This window comes from Adiantum capillus-veneris, chromosome 21 (genome assembly GCF_014529385.1).
Source record: "Adiantum capillus-veneris isolate H3 chromosome 21, ASM1452938v2, whole genome shotgun sequence".
NCBI lineage: Eukaryota > Viridiplantae > Streptophyta > Polypodiopsida > Polypodiales > Pteridaceae > Adiantum > Adiantum capillus-veneris.
Window position 1 is genome coordinate 19447911 of NC_140951.1, and position 13698 is coordinate 19461608.

At 45.2% G+C, this 13698-nt stretch overlaps 1 protein-coding gene across 1 annotated transcript in view; it reads left to right on the forward strand.

Moving 5' to 3' along the window:
* Positions 1-1274: 1274 nt before the first annotated feature.
* The window catches only part of LOC147430621 (cytoplasmic 60S subunit biogenesis factor REI1 homolog 1-like), a 60050-nt gene continuing 47626 nt past the window's right edge, over positions 1275-13698 (forward strand). The window contains exon 1 of the mRNA XM_086493213.1: positions 1275-1538. Within this exon, the coding sequence (XP_086349339.1) occupies positions 1434-1538 (105 nt within the window). The 5' untranslated portion in view covers positions 1275-1433. The remainder of the gene's footprint in view (positions 1539-13698) is intronic.

A 13698-nucleotide genomic window follows, 5' to 3' on the forward strand; every position in this document is an offset into this window, starting at 1 on the left:
TTCCTAGGATCTATTTAAAAATAACTTCGACCAATCAACTTTCATGCTTTGGTCTTTATTCTCCTGTCGTTAATGCCATTGGTCTCTCCAGCATGCCAGCTGTTGCAAATATTTTGACCACTAAAACAACATGATGCTCGAACGTCCCCCGTCTCAAGATCTCATGATGAATTTTCTTTCCTTTATCAATATTTCCAAATCGCAGAGCATGATTTGAGGATGTATACACATGACATTTGCAACTAGATATTGAGCATTCCATGAACCAATTTGAGAGAAGGAATTTTCTCTAGGATGTTGTGCCTAACAAAGGGGCCACACTTGGCATTACCCAATGCAATTGGCATACATATCCACGAGAGCACCATCCAACACAACATGATGCTTCAACATCCCTTGTCTCAAAATCTCGCCATGTATTTTACAAATATTTTTGATGGCTCCAATCATAACACAAGCTTTGAGGATGCACACAACAAAGCAAAGAGCATTATAAAGCACATCACGCTTCCAAAAGACCCTCAAGTTTAAGTCCCATTGTAAATTTTTCTTTCCCTTCTTCCAAGCATAGCACATGCTTTGAGGATGCATACAAAGAGAAGACCTTGATTAAGGGTGAATCAATCAAACCCTTTGTCTTCTCAACAAACATTTTGCTCACCATCTCCTACATGTGTCCTCTACTAATGACCTTTGTTGAGCCCCTTTCGTGCCGCTCTGCCTTAACATTTGCAGAGCATCAGTGTGATCCACCCTTGTGAGTAGCTGCTTGAACTTGCTTGCATGCTGCCCCACTAACCTCAAACAACCCACAATAGCCGATTGCATCGTGCTGGCCTTATACAACTCTATCACCTATGGAGCAACTACATGCTTTGCATATGTTCGAACCAGTGAAGATCTTATTTGCCCTGCCCGTTTTCAGGATAGCGTTGCCCTGCATACAACAAAATCTTGTTTTTGCTGTTCCTTGGCAATTGTGCCGTGCGAAATAGGCGTGTGCATGTGCTCTTGTGCCATTTTTAGCGCTGTTTTTTTTACCATTGTCTATGACAATTCACACCAACCTTTGGTTACTTGGGTAGGTTGAGAGGACACTCAAGGTAGGCCTTAAGTGACTTACCTTTCGAGGAAAAGCACGTGGACTCTTTGGTCTAGAACGTTCAAAACTAAACTCAAGAAACACATAACCAAGGTAGGCCTGTCCTAGTAAATTTTACTTTTAAGGCAATTTTAGCCGTCTATAAAAAAAATACACATTGGGGGGTTTCAAATTTAACGCGTCCAACAACTTTGCCTTAACGAGACAGAGAGAGAGAGAGAGAGAGAGCCAGAGAGCTTGAGCTTGAGCGTGAAGCGGTCACACAAACTGCAAGCTCCTTCGGTTGCTCACTTAATCGACGCGGGAAAGCAAGAAGAAGAAGAACGCGGCTATGCCGACCTTGGTATGCAACACCTGCCACACTGAATTCTCCGATGAGAAAACTCAGAAGTCGCATTATCGCTCGGACTGGCATCAGTACAATCTCAAGAGGAAGGTGTGTGTGTGAGAGAGAGAGAGAGAGAGAGAGAGAGAGAGAGAGAGAGAGAGAGATTGTTAAGGTCCCCGTAAGGTGGTCCATTGACGGGTTGTATTCATTATATCATATATCTGTTGAGAGTCCAGATGTGCACGTGCATGTGCATTCTATGCACTTCTACTTGTGGTCAATGGATAGAAATGTGCTTTTGGCTCCAGCCAAGCTTGGTAGGTTGACAAGGGCTAGCAAATACAGATAAACTTCTCTGGATAATCATTTAAGGAACGCAGCAAAACCAAGGACTTAAATTAATGTTCCTTCCTGTAGAAAGACACAGAAATTATTATGTCCATGTCTGTAAAAGGCCAAATTGGCCTATTAGACATGACAATGTAGAATTGTGTTTCATGGATAATCGAAAAGTGGAAAAATCATGTGCCATTGCACAGTATCAAAACCCTGCACTCAGCCATCCTATCTCTAACATGCTATGATGTTGTGTGTGTGTGTGTGTGTGTGTGTGTGTGTGAGAGAGAGAGAGAGAGAGAGAGAGCATCATTTGCTATAATGTGGGCATAGGCTTGCGTTGTCTGCTGCTGCAGGGCAGCCTGCCGGCTATGCGAAGCCTTACTGCGGTGCAGCCCTTACCCCTGCAATGTCACCTCCAGTGATCCCGTTCCAGCCTTCCATTGTTGACATCATCGTTGGGGGTCGCTTCGCCTGTAACAGACTTGGACACTCCAAGTCGGGAATCTACCACAACACGTGAGAAAATTGAAAGAACTGAACAAAACCGAGAGAGAGACCACTCGGCACGGCAAAGTTCCGCGCCATATAGATTGGTCCCAAAGATTGGTGCCCCTTTCGGTATTTCTTTATTATTAATGCTTCACAAAGGAGGGTCCTCGTCTTAGCAATGCTCTCTCAGCTTGTTTGCTTGAGATTGAGGCTCTGGCACTTTATTTATAGGCCCTACATCGTCAGCTCACCTTTCACTTTCCTTTCCTTGTGAGCCAGTATACGTTCTAGAACGAGAAGCTTCTCTGTCTTTTCCACTTCAGGCTCCCTGTCCACTAGCATCTCACCTTTGAAAGGTTTCAACACTCACATGAAATGCATTGTGAATCGTCCAAGTATATGGTAACTTCGGTCTGAGGATACATCATTTATCTTTTCGTGAATATGGAAAGGGCCATAGTATCTCATACTCAACTTTGGAAAAAGTCGCTCCTTCCTCTTTTGTTTCTGTAGGCGTGCCTTCTCAAACAGTAGAAGCACCCAATCATCTTCCTTCAACTGCAAGTCACGTCGATGCTTGTCTGCTGCCTTCTTATGCCTTGCTTGAGACTTCTCAAGAGCCTCACACACTTTTGCAAAAGCAGTCTCCAGATCTTGAACATATTGATCTGCTTTCAATCTTATCCTTGGTGCTTAGAATAGGTGGAACCTTCTTAGCACCCTCAATGATCTCAAATGATGCCTTCTCCGTAGACGTATGTACTGTGTTGTTGTAGGCAAACTCCACCAAGGGCAAAAACTTCTCCCACTAAGCTTTCTAATTAGTGATGTAAGTGTCATGTGACACATCCCAACCCTATGTGTCCGTGGACAAGCTACACCACAGCAGGGTTCAGTCAGTTCAGTCAAGTCTAGATTAGCAGTGATCTGGCACTTTTGTGAGTCTATTCGTAGACCATGCATGCCCAGTCACTTAGCATAGATGCATATCCTCTGGTTGCACACATCATGATCATCAGTATTCCCTTCAGAATTCAACAGGTTCAGTTAGGGAAATTTTCCAGTGTATTTAGCCTATTTTCCCTATTTTTGGTTATTTTCACTTATTATTTTTAAGTGACTTTCCAACAAAAGTAGGTAGGGCAATTTTGCTAAGTTAATATATAAGCAAACCCAAGTTAGCACTTTCTGGCAGAAGAGGCTGCTATCAGGAGCTTCCCGCTCAACAAGCAACTTCTCAACAGTACCCCCTCAACACCCTAGCACTTTTTGATCGCCATCTCCCACCCTCCCTTGGCGTTTCTCAAGCATCAGCACATCGCCATCAAAGCTTCCCTTTCCTGGCGTTTTTTCCCCCTACAGGCAGCCCCATCCTTGGCGTTTTTGCTCGCCAACCACCTGCCCCATTCAACGTTTTTACTAACGCTAGGCACCTGCTGTAGATCAGCGATTTCCAGCATCATCAACCAACGTTTTTCAGCCATATAAAAATGCAACTTCAGCAGTAGCAAAACGCAGGAATTCAGCAGTTAAAAACGCAGGTTTCAGCCTTTAGCAAGGTAGCAGATACATCCCAGATTGGTTGCAGAAGTTCCCCCAATTTTAGCCTCGAAAAACGCAACGAAAACAGTCATTTTCAGCCACCAAAACAGCCCCGAAATTCAACAAATAGAAGATCACAGATTTCAGCCATCAAGTCGTTGTCATCGGCATATTCCAAGTTGCATCAGTCCATTGCATACGCATTGTACACCTTTGTGCAATCAAAGTAGATCACTCTCGCCGACGAGAGTGGGGCCTTCAGAGGAGGGTTTTACAACCTCTCGGGTGTCGTATCTCTTCTCTCTCCTTCTCTCAGTCTCATTCGCTTGCACTCACAATATCCACTCACTTTGTTCGTGATCATAGCACTCTCCATAAGACGGAAGGCTCTCTCCTTCCCTAAGAACTAAAAGGAACCTTGAGCAATAAAGATCACTAATCTTGAGAAAATACAACATTCATTCCGCTGCACCTAAATTGGTATCAGAGGTTTGGAAGTGTTCTGCATTACTCAAGGGAAGAACCACAAGAACCACAAGCATTTTTTTTGCTTGTTGCGGTCGCACGAACCCAAGTTTACTTGGGCGTGGCAATGCCTAATCGTGTTTTGTTGAAGAGTGATAGGAATCCCAAGAAAGAAGGGCTTGTCCAGCCTCCCCTTGTGTCTCTTTTCACTCATTGAGAGCGGACCGTGCACTTAGCGGCCGGCCAATCGACGTGAGGTGGGAAAAAGCAACCTTGGTGTGAGCGCAAGGCCGTCAAGGGGTGCGCCCGCAGAAAGGAGTAGAACTCGGGTGAAGAGAAGATCCTTCTCCAACGCGATTTGCAAGCGAACGCACACCTCAAGAACCTCAAGATCCTCAAGAACCCAAGAACGAAGACCCTCAAGAACCAAGTTCCTCATGAACTTAAGAACCAAAGATCCTAGTGCATGGTCGTCACCCGAAGCGGAATGGATACTTTGCATATCTGTGATGAGCATAAGAGAGGCGGCGAAGATTTTTCCCCACCAGGAGACTTTTTCAACCCTCCCCTTCGCCATCTACGCCACGAGTTGTTTTAACTCCTATGGAGATGATGGGCAAGTCAATGATGGACATGATGTTGGCACAACAAGAAGCGACTCGCGTCACTTTGGAAGCGAATTGTGTTGCATTGGCACAACAAGAAACCAATCGCCTTGCTTTCGAACGCGAGCGTGATGAACGAAAAGCAAAAAGGGACGCCGAGCGTGAAGCTCAAAGGGAGCTATGCACTCAAGAATTTATTTTCCACGTGCTAGCCTCGAAGACCGAACCACCCAAAGATCGTGGGAGTTCGTCAAGTGGCGCAAGCCACGATGAGGATTCCAACCATCCAGTCACCGAAAAGTTGACTTTCAGTAAGTACGACGGTAAGATGGATGCTACAGTTTTTCATTCTTGGTTGCATCAATTTAATGCTTATTTTGCGACAACTAAGAAGACAGGAAATAGCAAAGTTTTGACGATAGCTATGTACCTTGCCGGTGATGCCATCAATTGGTACAATGCATGGCAAGAGGCACAGCTAGCCGCGCACCTAGAGACAGCCGACGGATTCACGTCCCTTCCCTTCGATTGGGCTGATTTCTAAGACAAGCTCAAGGCGTGGTTTATGCCACCTTAGTATCTCGCACGATTGAAAAACGATTGGCGCTCTCTAAAGCAAAATGGTATGCCAGTCATGTCTTTTTCTAGTCGTGTTTTGCAACTAGGTACTCAGTTACGCAAATCGGATGATGAGCGAAAAGAGGCTTTTCTCTTTGGATTGGACGAGTATATCAAGTACGATGTCGAGGTACTCGATCCAATCGATCTCAACAAGGCGGTAGCGATTGCTCTCGCGCAGGAGATGAAGCACAACAAGGGAAAGCCTAAGGAGGACAAGACTTCCACAAGTACCTTGCAGACTTCTCAGAACCCTCAAAACGGTAAGAACGGTAAGAATGGTAAGAATGATAACTTGTCTAACCAATTTTCCAATAGTCTCTCAACAAAGAATTCTTCCAATGAATCTAAGGGTAAGGCTAACACAATTGCTAAACCTAAGCTTACTCCAGATGAAAAGGTAGCACAAGGAATTGTAGGAGGATACATCACTTCGGAAGAACGAAGCACTTATTCTAAGGAAGGTCGTTGTTTTCATTGTCACACTAAGGGTCACATAAAAAGAACATGTCCTAAGTTTGAATCGAATGAATCTAAAGAACCCACAGCACCCACTTCCTCTGTCAATGCAATGAATGATAACACGAGTGTGCCCTAAGTTTCTCAGGACCCTCCCATTGATGAATCTCTCATTAAATGTTATGGTCGTATGTCGAGGCACCGTTTTGTCATATTGTTTGACCCGGTTAGTATGCAGGATGTGATTAGTTTCTCTCTTGTTGAGAGAGCCCGCCTCGAAGTTAGTCCGAGATCTCCTATCGAGGTCTCTGGCTTACGTCCTGGTATGGGCGCTCTCATCACGGAGGAGTGCCTTGATGTGTTGTTTGCAATTCAACAGACTGCCTTCCCTAGAAGATTTGTTGTTTCTCCTCTCTTAGGATGTGATATGATTTTGGGCATTCGATGGTTTTGTGAGACTAACGCTCTCATTGATTTTGAGGCTAACACTTTAACTCTCAATGCCAAAAGTGATTCTCCTACTGTCTTTTATGGAGAGGACATTGCTCCTTCTCCATCTCTCTTGCTAATATGCAGGACAAGGTTGAAAGGATTCAGGATAAGGAGACTCTCTCAGTCTCTTTTTCTCCACAGCATGACACACAGGATTTGCATGATTATGAGAAGCATGATGATTTGGATGATAAAGACAAGCATGATGAATTGCATGAAGATGGTGTGATTGTTCACAGGATGATGTGTTAGTGGATGCTTTTCCTAGCGAAGCTAACCTCGTTGTAGATTCGATCAATCACGAAGATCCGATCTTGGCTTTCGCGTCGAGGTCCAAAGAACCCCCACAGGACGATTCGATCATTCAGGAAGAATCGATCTCGGCTATCGAGCCTTGGTCCAAAGAACCCGCACAGGAAGTATTATGTGTTCGCATGATTGATACGCACGCATTGTTTGAATGTTTCATTCGTGATTGTTTCCTATATTTTAGTCAGTATCGTTATGTGATCCCTTTTCCTAGGCATGACATATTGTATGTTGAGCACGTTTCTCTCATGGATGAGCACGAATGTATGCGGATTGTTCATGAAAAGCTGAAAGATATGTATGTAAGGAAGTCACATCCCATGTCTCTTCCTTGGCACGACACAGTGGTAGAAAGAACACATGAAAGTATGAACACCAAGCGTCGGCATTTCCATTGTGAATTGCTGAAACCGGCCCGTACTTTCAAGAAGGGCGGTAGGTAGACTTTAGACTTTAACCTTATTTGCTTTCACCCAATTAATTTGTCGCCCACTTTATCTGTACTTTCAAGACAGAACAAAGGGGAGAGGGATATAGGCTGCTAGATTGCACGTGTATAAGTAGACCGACACCAGATTGGCCCCTAACTTAGGCGCCCCTTTCGGTTTTTTTTTATTGTTCAAAAGAGGGAATAAACGCTGTGGTTCCCTACAAGCTGCCCCGCACAAACTCGGCTGAATTTCAATTGTTCCGGCCCGATTTCGGCAGCATAACTGTACTAGGACACTTCACAGTCAGTATTCCCACGCATTGACTGACTTTCCCGACGCATACGGGCACTTTGCAAAACCTGGTGAGAATCTGCAGCACGCTGAATTCTCTGTTTTCAGCCCCGAAAATGCGCCAGATCAGCTGTACAGCAGTCCCCTCGCGTCTCCGACCCTCCTGGGGGTATTAGGGACCGTTTAGGGCCAAAACCCTAAACTTGCAAAAATACACAGCAGGCTGTAATTTACTGTTTCGGGCTTTGTTTCGCGTGCCGGTCGCATCCGTAGCAAGTCCTCGAGCTCCCGCACCTGTAGGGCTACTTGCCCTTTGAATCGGACGAGATTTCGGGCGTGAAACCTCTCCGAATCACCTGTACTTGCGGGGGATTAGCCGCTAGCTATTCCAGGACCTGTGCAAGAGGCTCTTGCCTCGGCAATCGCGCATGAAAAGCCCACTAGAGGGGCATAACATACTGCCATAGGGGAGAGAGAGGGCAGTGCGTAGCGTGCAGGGCATCACTCCTGGCACTGCACTGTACATAGGAGGGAAAGGAAGCACTGCATAGCTCTTAACCTGTGACAAAATCAGCAAATGAGGCTCTTCTCCCTTCAAATTCAGCGCCGCCTTCTCTTGCATGAGGAAAGTGCACCAGAATGTGCCACTTGGCGTATTTACAAGCATTTTCCCGTTTCGGGGTTGCCGCCTAAAAATCTCCCAACCGGTTGCCCAGTTGACTTCACGGTAGAGTAAGAAAATATTCTCCTTGTCATTCCGGAGGTAATGACGCAAACACATTTTCAGGTCCCAAAATAGCAGTTCCCTAAATTTTAGGAGATGCTGCCATTGTATCTTTCTAGGTCATCTGACCCCCTTTGTACACTGCAGCCACACCCAGAACTGAAATGTAGCCTCTGTAGCAAAGGATTCCACTTTGGCTAGTCAATGACCCCACTTTGGCTAACCATAGTCTTTGTCCAACCTTAGTGCTCTCTTGCCCTCAGGCCTGGACTCCCTCTGGACAGTTCCACACTAGCTATGCAATGCAGGGCAGTTAGATTTCCCGAGGGGTGTTTCCAAAAAGTGAAAGTAAATAAATAATAAGAAAGAAATCAACAAAAAGGATAGATAGTAGTCACATGCTGGTGACAATTGCCACAATTGATTGCTCTAGATCAAAAGAGAAAGATTCGATCTTATTGTTTGCGTGTATGTGGTGAACGGTTTGGCATTCCGTCTATTGGTTCATCTACATTGCATGCACAGTCTTTGAGGAAGACAAGATGTTTTTCCTTCACTTTACATGGAATAGGTATGTTCATGGTTTTGTGTTGGAGATGGTTTTAGGAATTTTCAGCCATGGAGATTCTTGAAGACGAAAGAAGCAGGATTCTATACGAAGTTGAAGCATCGAAGGAGCCACAGAAGACTTTGTGTCGCTTTCCGCGCGGCCCAAAGAAGCAAGCGTTGCAGACCTTTATGAAGTTCAAGTACTGCACGACCCACACATCAGAGTGGGCCGGCGAAGAGTCCCTTCTAGGATTCCGGATGCTGTTGGCGATCTCCCTCGGCGCCATACAGTTCGGTACCAGTACCTCACTTTGAAAAGGAGGGGATGTCATGTGACACATCCCAACCTTATGTGTTCGTGGACAAGCTACACCACAGTAGGGTTCAGTCAGTTCAGTCAAGTCTAGATTAGCAGTGATCTGGCACTTTTATGAGCCTATTCGTAGACCGTGCATGCCCAGTCACTTAGCATGGATGCATATCCTCTGGTTGCACACAGCATGATCATCAGTATTCCCTTCAGAATTCAACAGATTCAGTTAGGGGAATTCTCCAGTGCATTTAGCCTATTTTCCCTATTTTTGGTTATTTTCACTTATTATTTTTAAGTGACTTTCCAACAAAAGTAGGTAGGGCAATTTTGCTAAGTTAATATATAAGCAAACCCAAGTTAGCACTTTCTGGCAGAAGAGGCAACAGGAGCTTCCCGCTCAACAGGCAACTTCTCAGTAGTACCCCCTCAGCACCCTAGCACTTTTTGATCGCCATCTCCGACCCTCCCTTGGCGTTTCTCAAGCATCAGCACATTGCCATCAAAGCTTCCCTTTCCTGGCGTTTGTTCCCCCTACAGGCAGCCCCATCCTTGGCGTTTTTGCTCGCCAACCACCTGCCCCATTCAACGTTTTTACTAACGCTAGGCACCTGCTGCAGATCAGCGATTTCCAGCATCATCAACCAGCGTTTTTCAGCCATATAAAAATGCAACTTCAGCAGTAGCAAAACGCAGGAATTCAGCAGTTAAAAACACAAGTTTTAGCCTTTAGCAAGGTAGCAGATACATCCCAGATTGGTTGTAGAAGTTCCCCCAATTTTAGCCTCGAAAAACGCAGCCAAAAGTCATTTTCAGCCACCAAAACAGCGCCGAAATTCAGCAAATAGAAGACCACAGATTTCAGCCATGAAGTCGTCGTCATCATCACCGTCGTTGTCATCGGCATAGTCCAAGTTGCATCAGTCCATTGCATACGCATTGTACACCTTTGTGCAATCAAAGTAGATCACTCTCGCCGACAAGAGTGGGGCCTTCGGAGGAGGGTTTTACAACCTCTCGGGTGTCGTATCTCTTCTCTCTCCTTCTCTGAGTCTCATTCACTTGCACGCACAATATCCACTCACTTTGTTCGTGATCATAGCACTCTCCATAAGACGGAAGGCTCTCTCCTTCCCTAAGAACTAAAAGGAACCTTGAGGAATAAAGATCACTAATCTTGAGAAAATACATTATCATTCCGCTGCACCTAACAGTAAGACTTTAACAAGTTCAGAACTATTGAATTTGCAATCTCCGATTGTCCATCAGTCTGCGGGTGGAAAGAGGACGAGAATTGTAACCGCGTACCAATATTCTCCCAGGTTACCCTCCAAAACAAGCTAGTAAAACGGGGATCTCTATTTGAAACTATAGACTGAGGCATGCCATGAAGTTGAAATATATGCGAGACAAATAGTTTAGCAAAGATGAGTGCTCCGAACTGTGCTCAAGGTTCCTTTTTCTTGTGGAAGGGAGAGCCTTCCGTTCTTTTAGTGAGAGTGCAATAAACACAAACAAAGTGAATGGACACAGTGAATGGAAGTGCATGAGACTGAGAGATAGAGAAGAGAATACGACACCAGAGACGTTGTAAAACCCTCCTCCGAAGGCCCCACTCTCTATGGCGAGAGTGGTCTACTTATGATTGCACAAATCTCTACAATGCTTGGACTTGCCGACGATGTCGACGACGATGAGGATGACGAGACGGGCTGAAATATGAAAACTCTAATGGCTGAAATCTGCAAATCTTTATCTGCTGAATTCTGACTCTATGTCGGTGACGATGTCGATGGCCCCGATGCGACGATGACTCGCTGAAAACGCAGATGCTGAAATCGCGTTTTCCGGGCTGAAACTGCAAACTTCGCAGAATCTGACCGTGCGGCGAGGATCTGCTGCGGGAAGGTGAGATTTGCGAGGTTCAGGGGTTCTATTGCGGGTACTGACTGCTGAAAACTGAAAACACTGGTGCTTAATGAGGTTCCGTTGAGAAGATCTGCAAAAACGCTGAGTTGTCTGGCAGATCCAAAAACGCTAGGGCTGATCTTTGTGCTGATGCAAAAACACTGGCTCTCCTGTTGTTCTGCTGTCGCTAGGGTCTGTCTATCGTGGGCAAGTCAAGGCGGTAAGGATCTGCTACCACAATGGCTATACTGCGAAGTCGTAGGGCTGAAAACTGAAAAACGCTAGCAGACTTGCACCATGCAAAAACACTAGGGCTGATCAGTCTCCGATGGGAGGGTCTTGCTGAGAAGGTGCCTGCTGAAGACTTGGTTCCTGTTGCCTCTTCTATCAGAAAGTGCTAACTCTGGTTTGCTTATATATTATCTTAGCAAAATTGCCCTACCTACTTTCCAACAAAAGTCACTTAAAAATAATAAGTGAAAAATGTCAAAAATAGGGAAAATAGGTTTAATGCACTGGAAAATTCCCTTGATGGATTCTGATGATCATGCTGTGTGCAACCGGAGGATATGCATCTAATCGAAGTGACTGGTCATGCACGGTCTGCGAACAGACTCGCAAAAGTACCAGATCACTTCCTATTCTAGTCTGACTTGATTGAATTGAACCTTGGTCATGTTGTAGCTTGTCCATGGACACATAGGGTTGGATGCGTCACGTGACAAATAAAGTGAACCTGCTTGCTAAATCTGTTGATGAATGTCTAGACTCTAGACGCCATCGTGCCCTTACTATACTTCCCAAGGTTGGCTAGGTATAGGTAAAGGTTGCAAAAGACCTGGTGCCTTATGCATGCTGAACTTGACCTTTTGGCATATCAAACAACTATGAACAACCTCATCCACATCTTTTGAGCCTCAGGCAGTAGTAAAACCGTTCCACACCTTTCAAGGTGGTCTCTATGTCACAAACGGGAGCGCATAACAATATAAAATATTCTTGGATAAATATAATTTATCGCTTAATACTGAAGCCAAAGGATATAGAGAGAAATAAATAGAGAGAGAGAGAGTGAGAAGATCGACACAGTACTGGGGACCAAAAGATGGGTTGGTCCCCCCCCCTTTTACAGAGAATCCTTTATTAGGGAGAATCTATTTATAAGCACAAGAACCGGAGAAAACCTCTCTGTTCTAATTCTCTGACTCGATAGTCGTTCCTTCGCGTAAGGGAAATCCGAGAGACGAGCTCTCAATCCTTTTCCCGTATGTACTCGGAGTCGAGATACCGCAGACAATTTTCGAATTCCGTTCTCGGAACTCCCAAGCGTAGGCTGAAGCCTTCTCGCTTCTCCTTTGTGATGAAGTACCTGCAAACACACGACAACAATTCGTATGGCGAATCCACAATAGATACTTGTCGCTCTTGCGCGGAAAAGCGACTTCCGTGCTTCGTAGTCTCGCGATCTCTTGCGTTATCTGGCGGCAAAGTCTTCTCTTGTTGACGTTCATAACTCCCTTTCAGTGAGGGCATGTGGTGCTTTTATAGCTCCTTGGCCACGACACGAATAGCTGCTCGCGTAGAGATCGTGGCCGTTTTTTTCTTTTTTTCTTTTGTGTTGTTCTACCCGAAATAGAGAGAGAATTCGCTGGTTGGTTTTGTTGCTTTATTTTCTAAGTGGCTGTCCACTTATTAAGTGGGCGGCCGGCATATTTTAAAATTGGTCTGAACTTGCCCAAAAACTCAATAAAACCTTATAAGTTAAAAACAATGCCTTTCACAACACTTCCCAGGCGTACCTGGATGCAACCACATGCACGAATGCAATGCAAACATAGATTCCTCGCGGGAAAGCGTCTGCTCTTCGCGGAAAACTCGTTAAAATATTCCGCTTTTTTAAGAAAAGCTTCTAAGAACCCATCTTTATTCTTTTGCTTTCGTCTTTACGCGTATTCCTCTTTTCCAGTTCGGATTTCCTCTCGACTATGGATATCCCTTTCCGATGCACCCGTCACCCACCTTGTGACGCATCAGGAATACCCGTCACCTAGTCCTTTCCTACCGAACTTACGATACAATCTCCTTCACGATGCTCTTATGTCACCCATCCTATGACGCATCAGAGATGTCCGTTCCTGGATGGTCGGTGTCACCAGCGTGTGACTACTATCTATCCTTTTTGTTGATTTCTTTCTTATTATCTATTTACTTTCACTTTTTGGAAACACCCCTCGGGAAATCTAACTGCCCTGCATTGCATAGCTAGTGTGGAACTGTCCAGAGGGAGTCCGGGCCTGAGGGCAAGAGAGCACTAAGGTTGGACAAGGACTATGGTTAGCCAAGTGGGGTCATTGACTAGCCAAAGTGGAATCCTTTGCTACAGAGGCTACATTTCAGTTCTGGATGTGGCCGCAGTGTACAAAGAGGGTCGGATGACCTAGAAAGATACAATGGCAGCATCTCCTAAAATTTAGGGAACTGCTATTTTGGGACCTGAAAATGCCTTCGCGTCATTACGTGCAGTTTGACATGGGGATCATTTTGTTACTCTGTGGCCAAGTCAACAGAGGCTGCAGGTGAGATATTTTTAGACCCGAGGGTCTAAAGCGGGAAAATGCACAAATGAGTGACACTTGGCACTTTGAGGCCAGTTTACTACTTATAGAGAAGGCAAAAACGTGATTTATAGTTGGGAGGCTCATTTTGCAAGTCTCTGTCACAGGTTAAGAGCTATGGA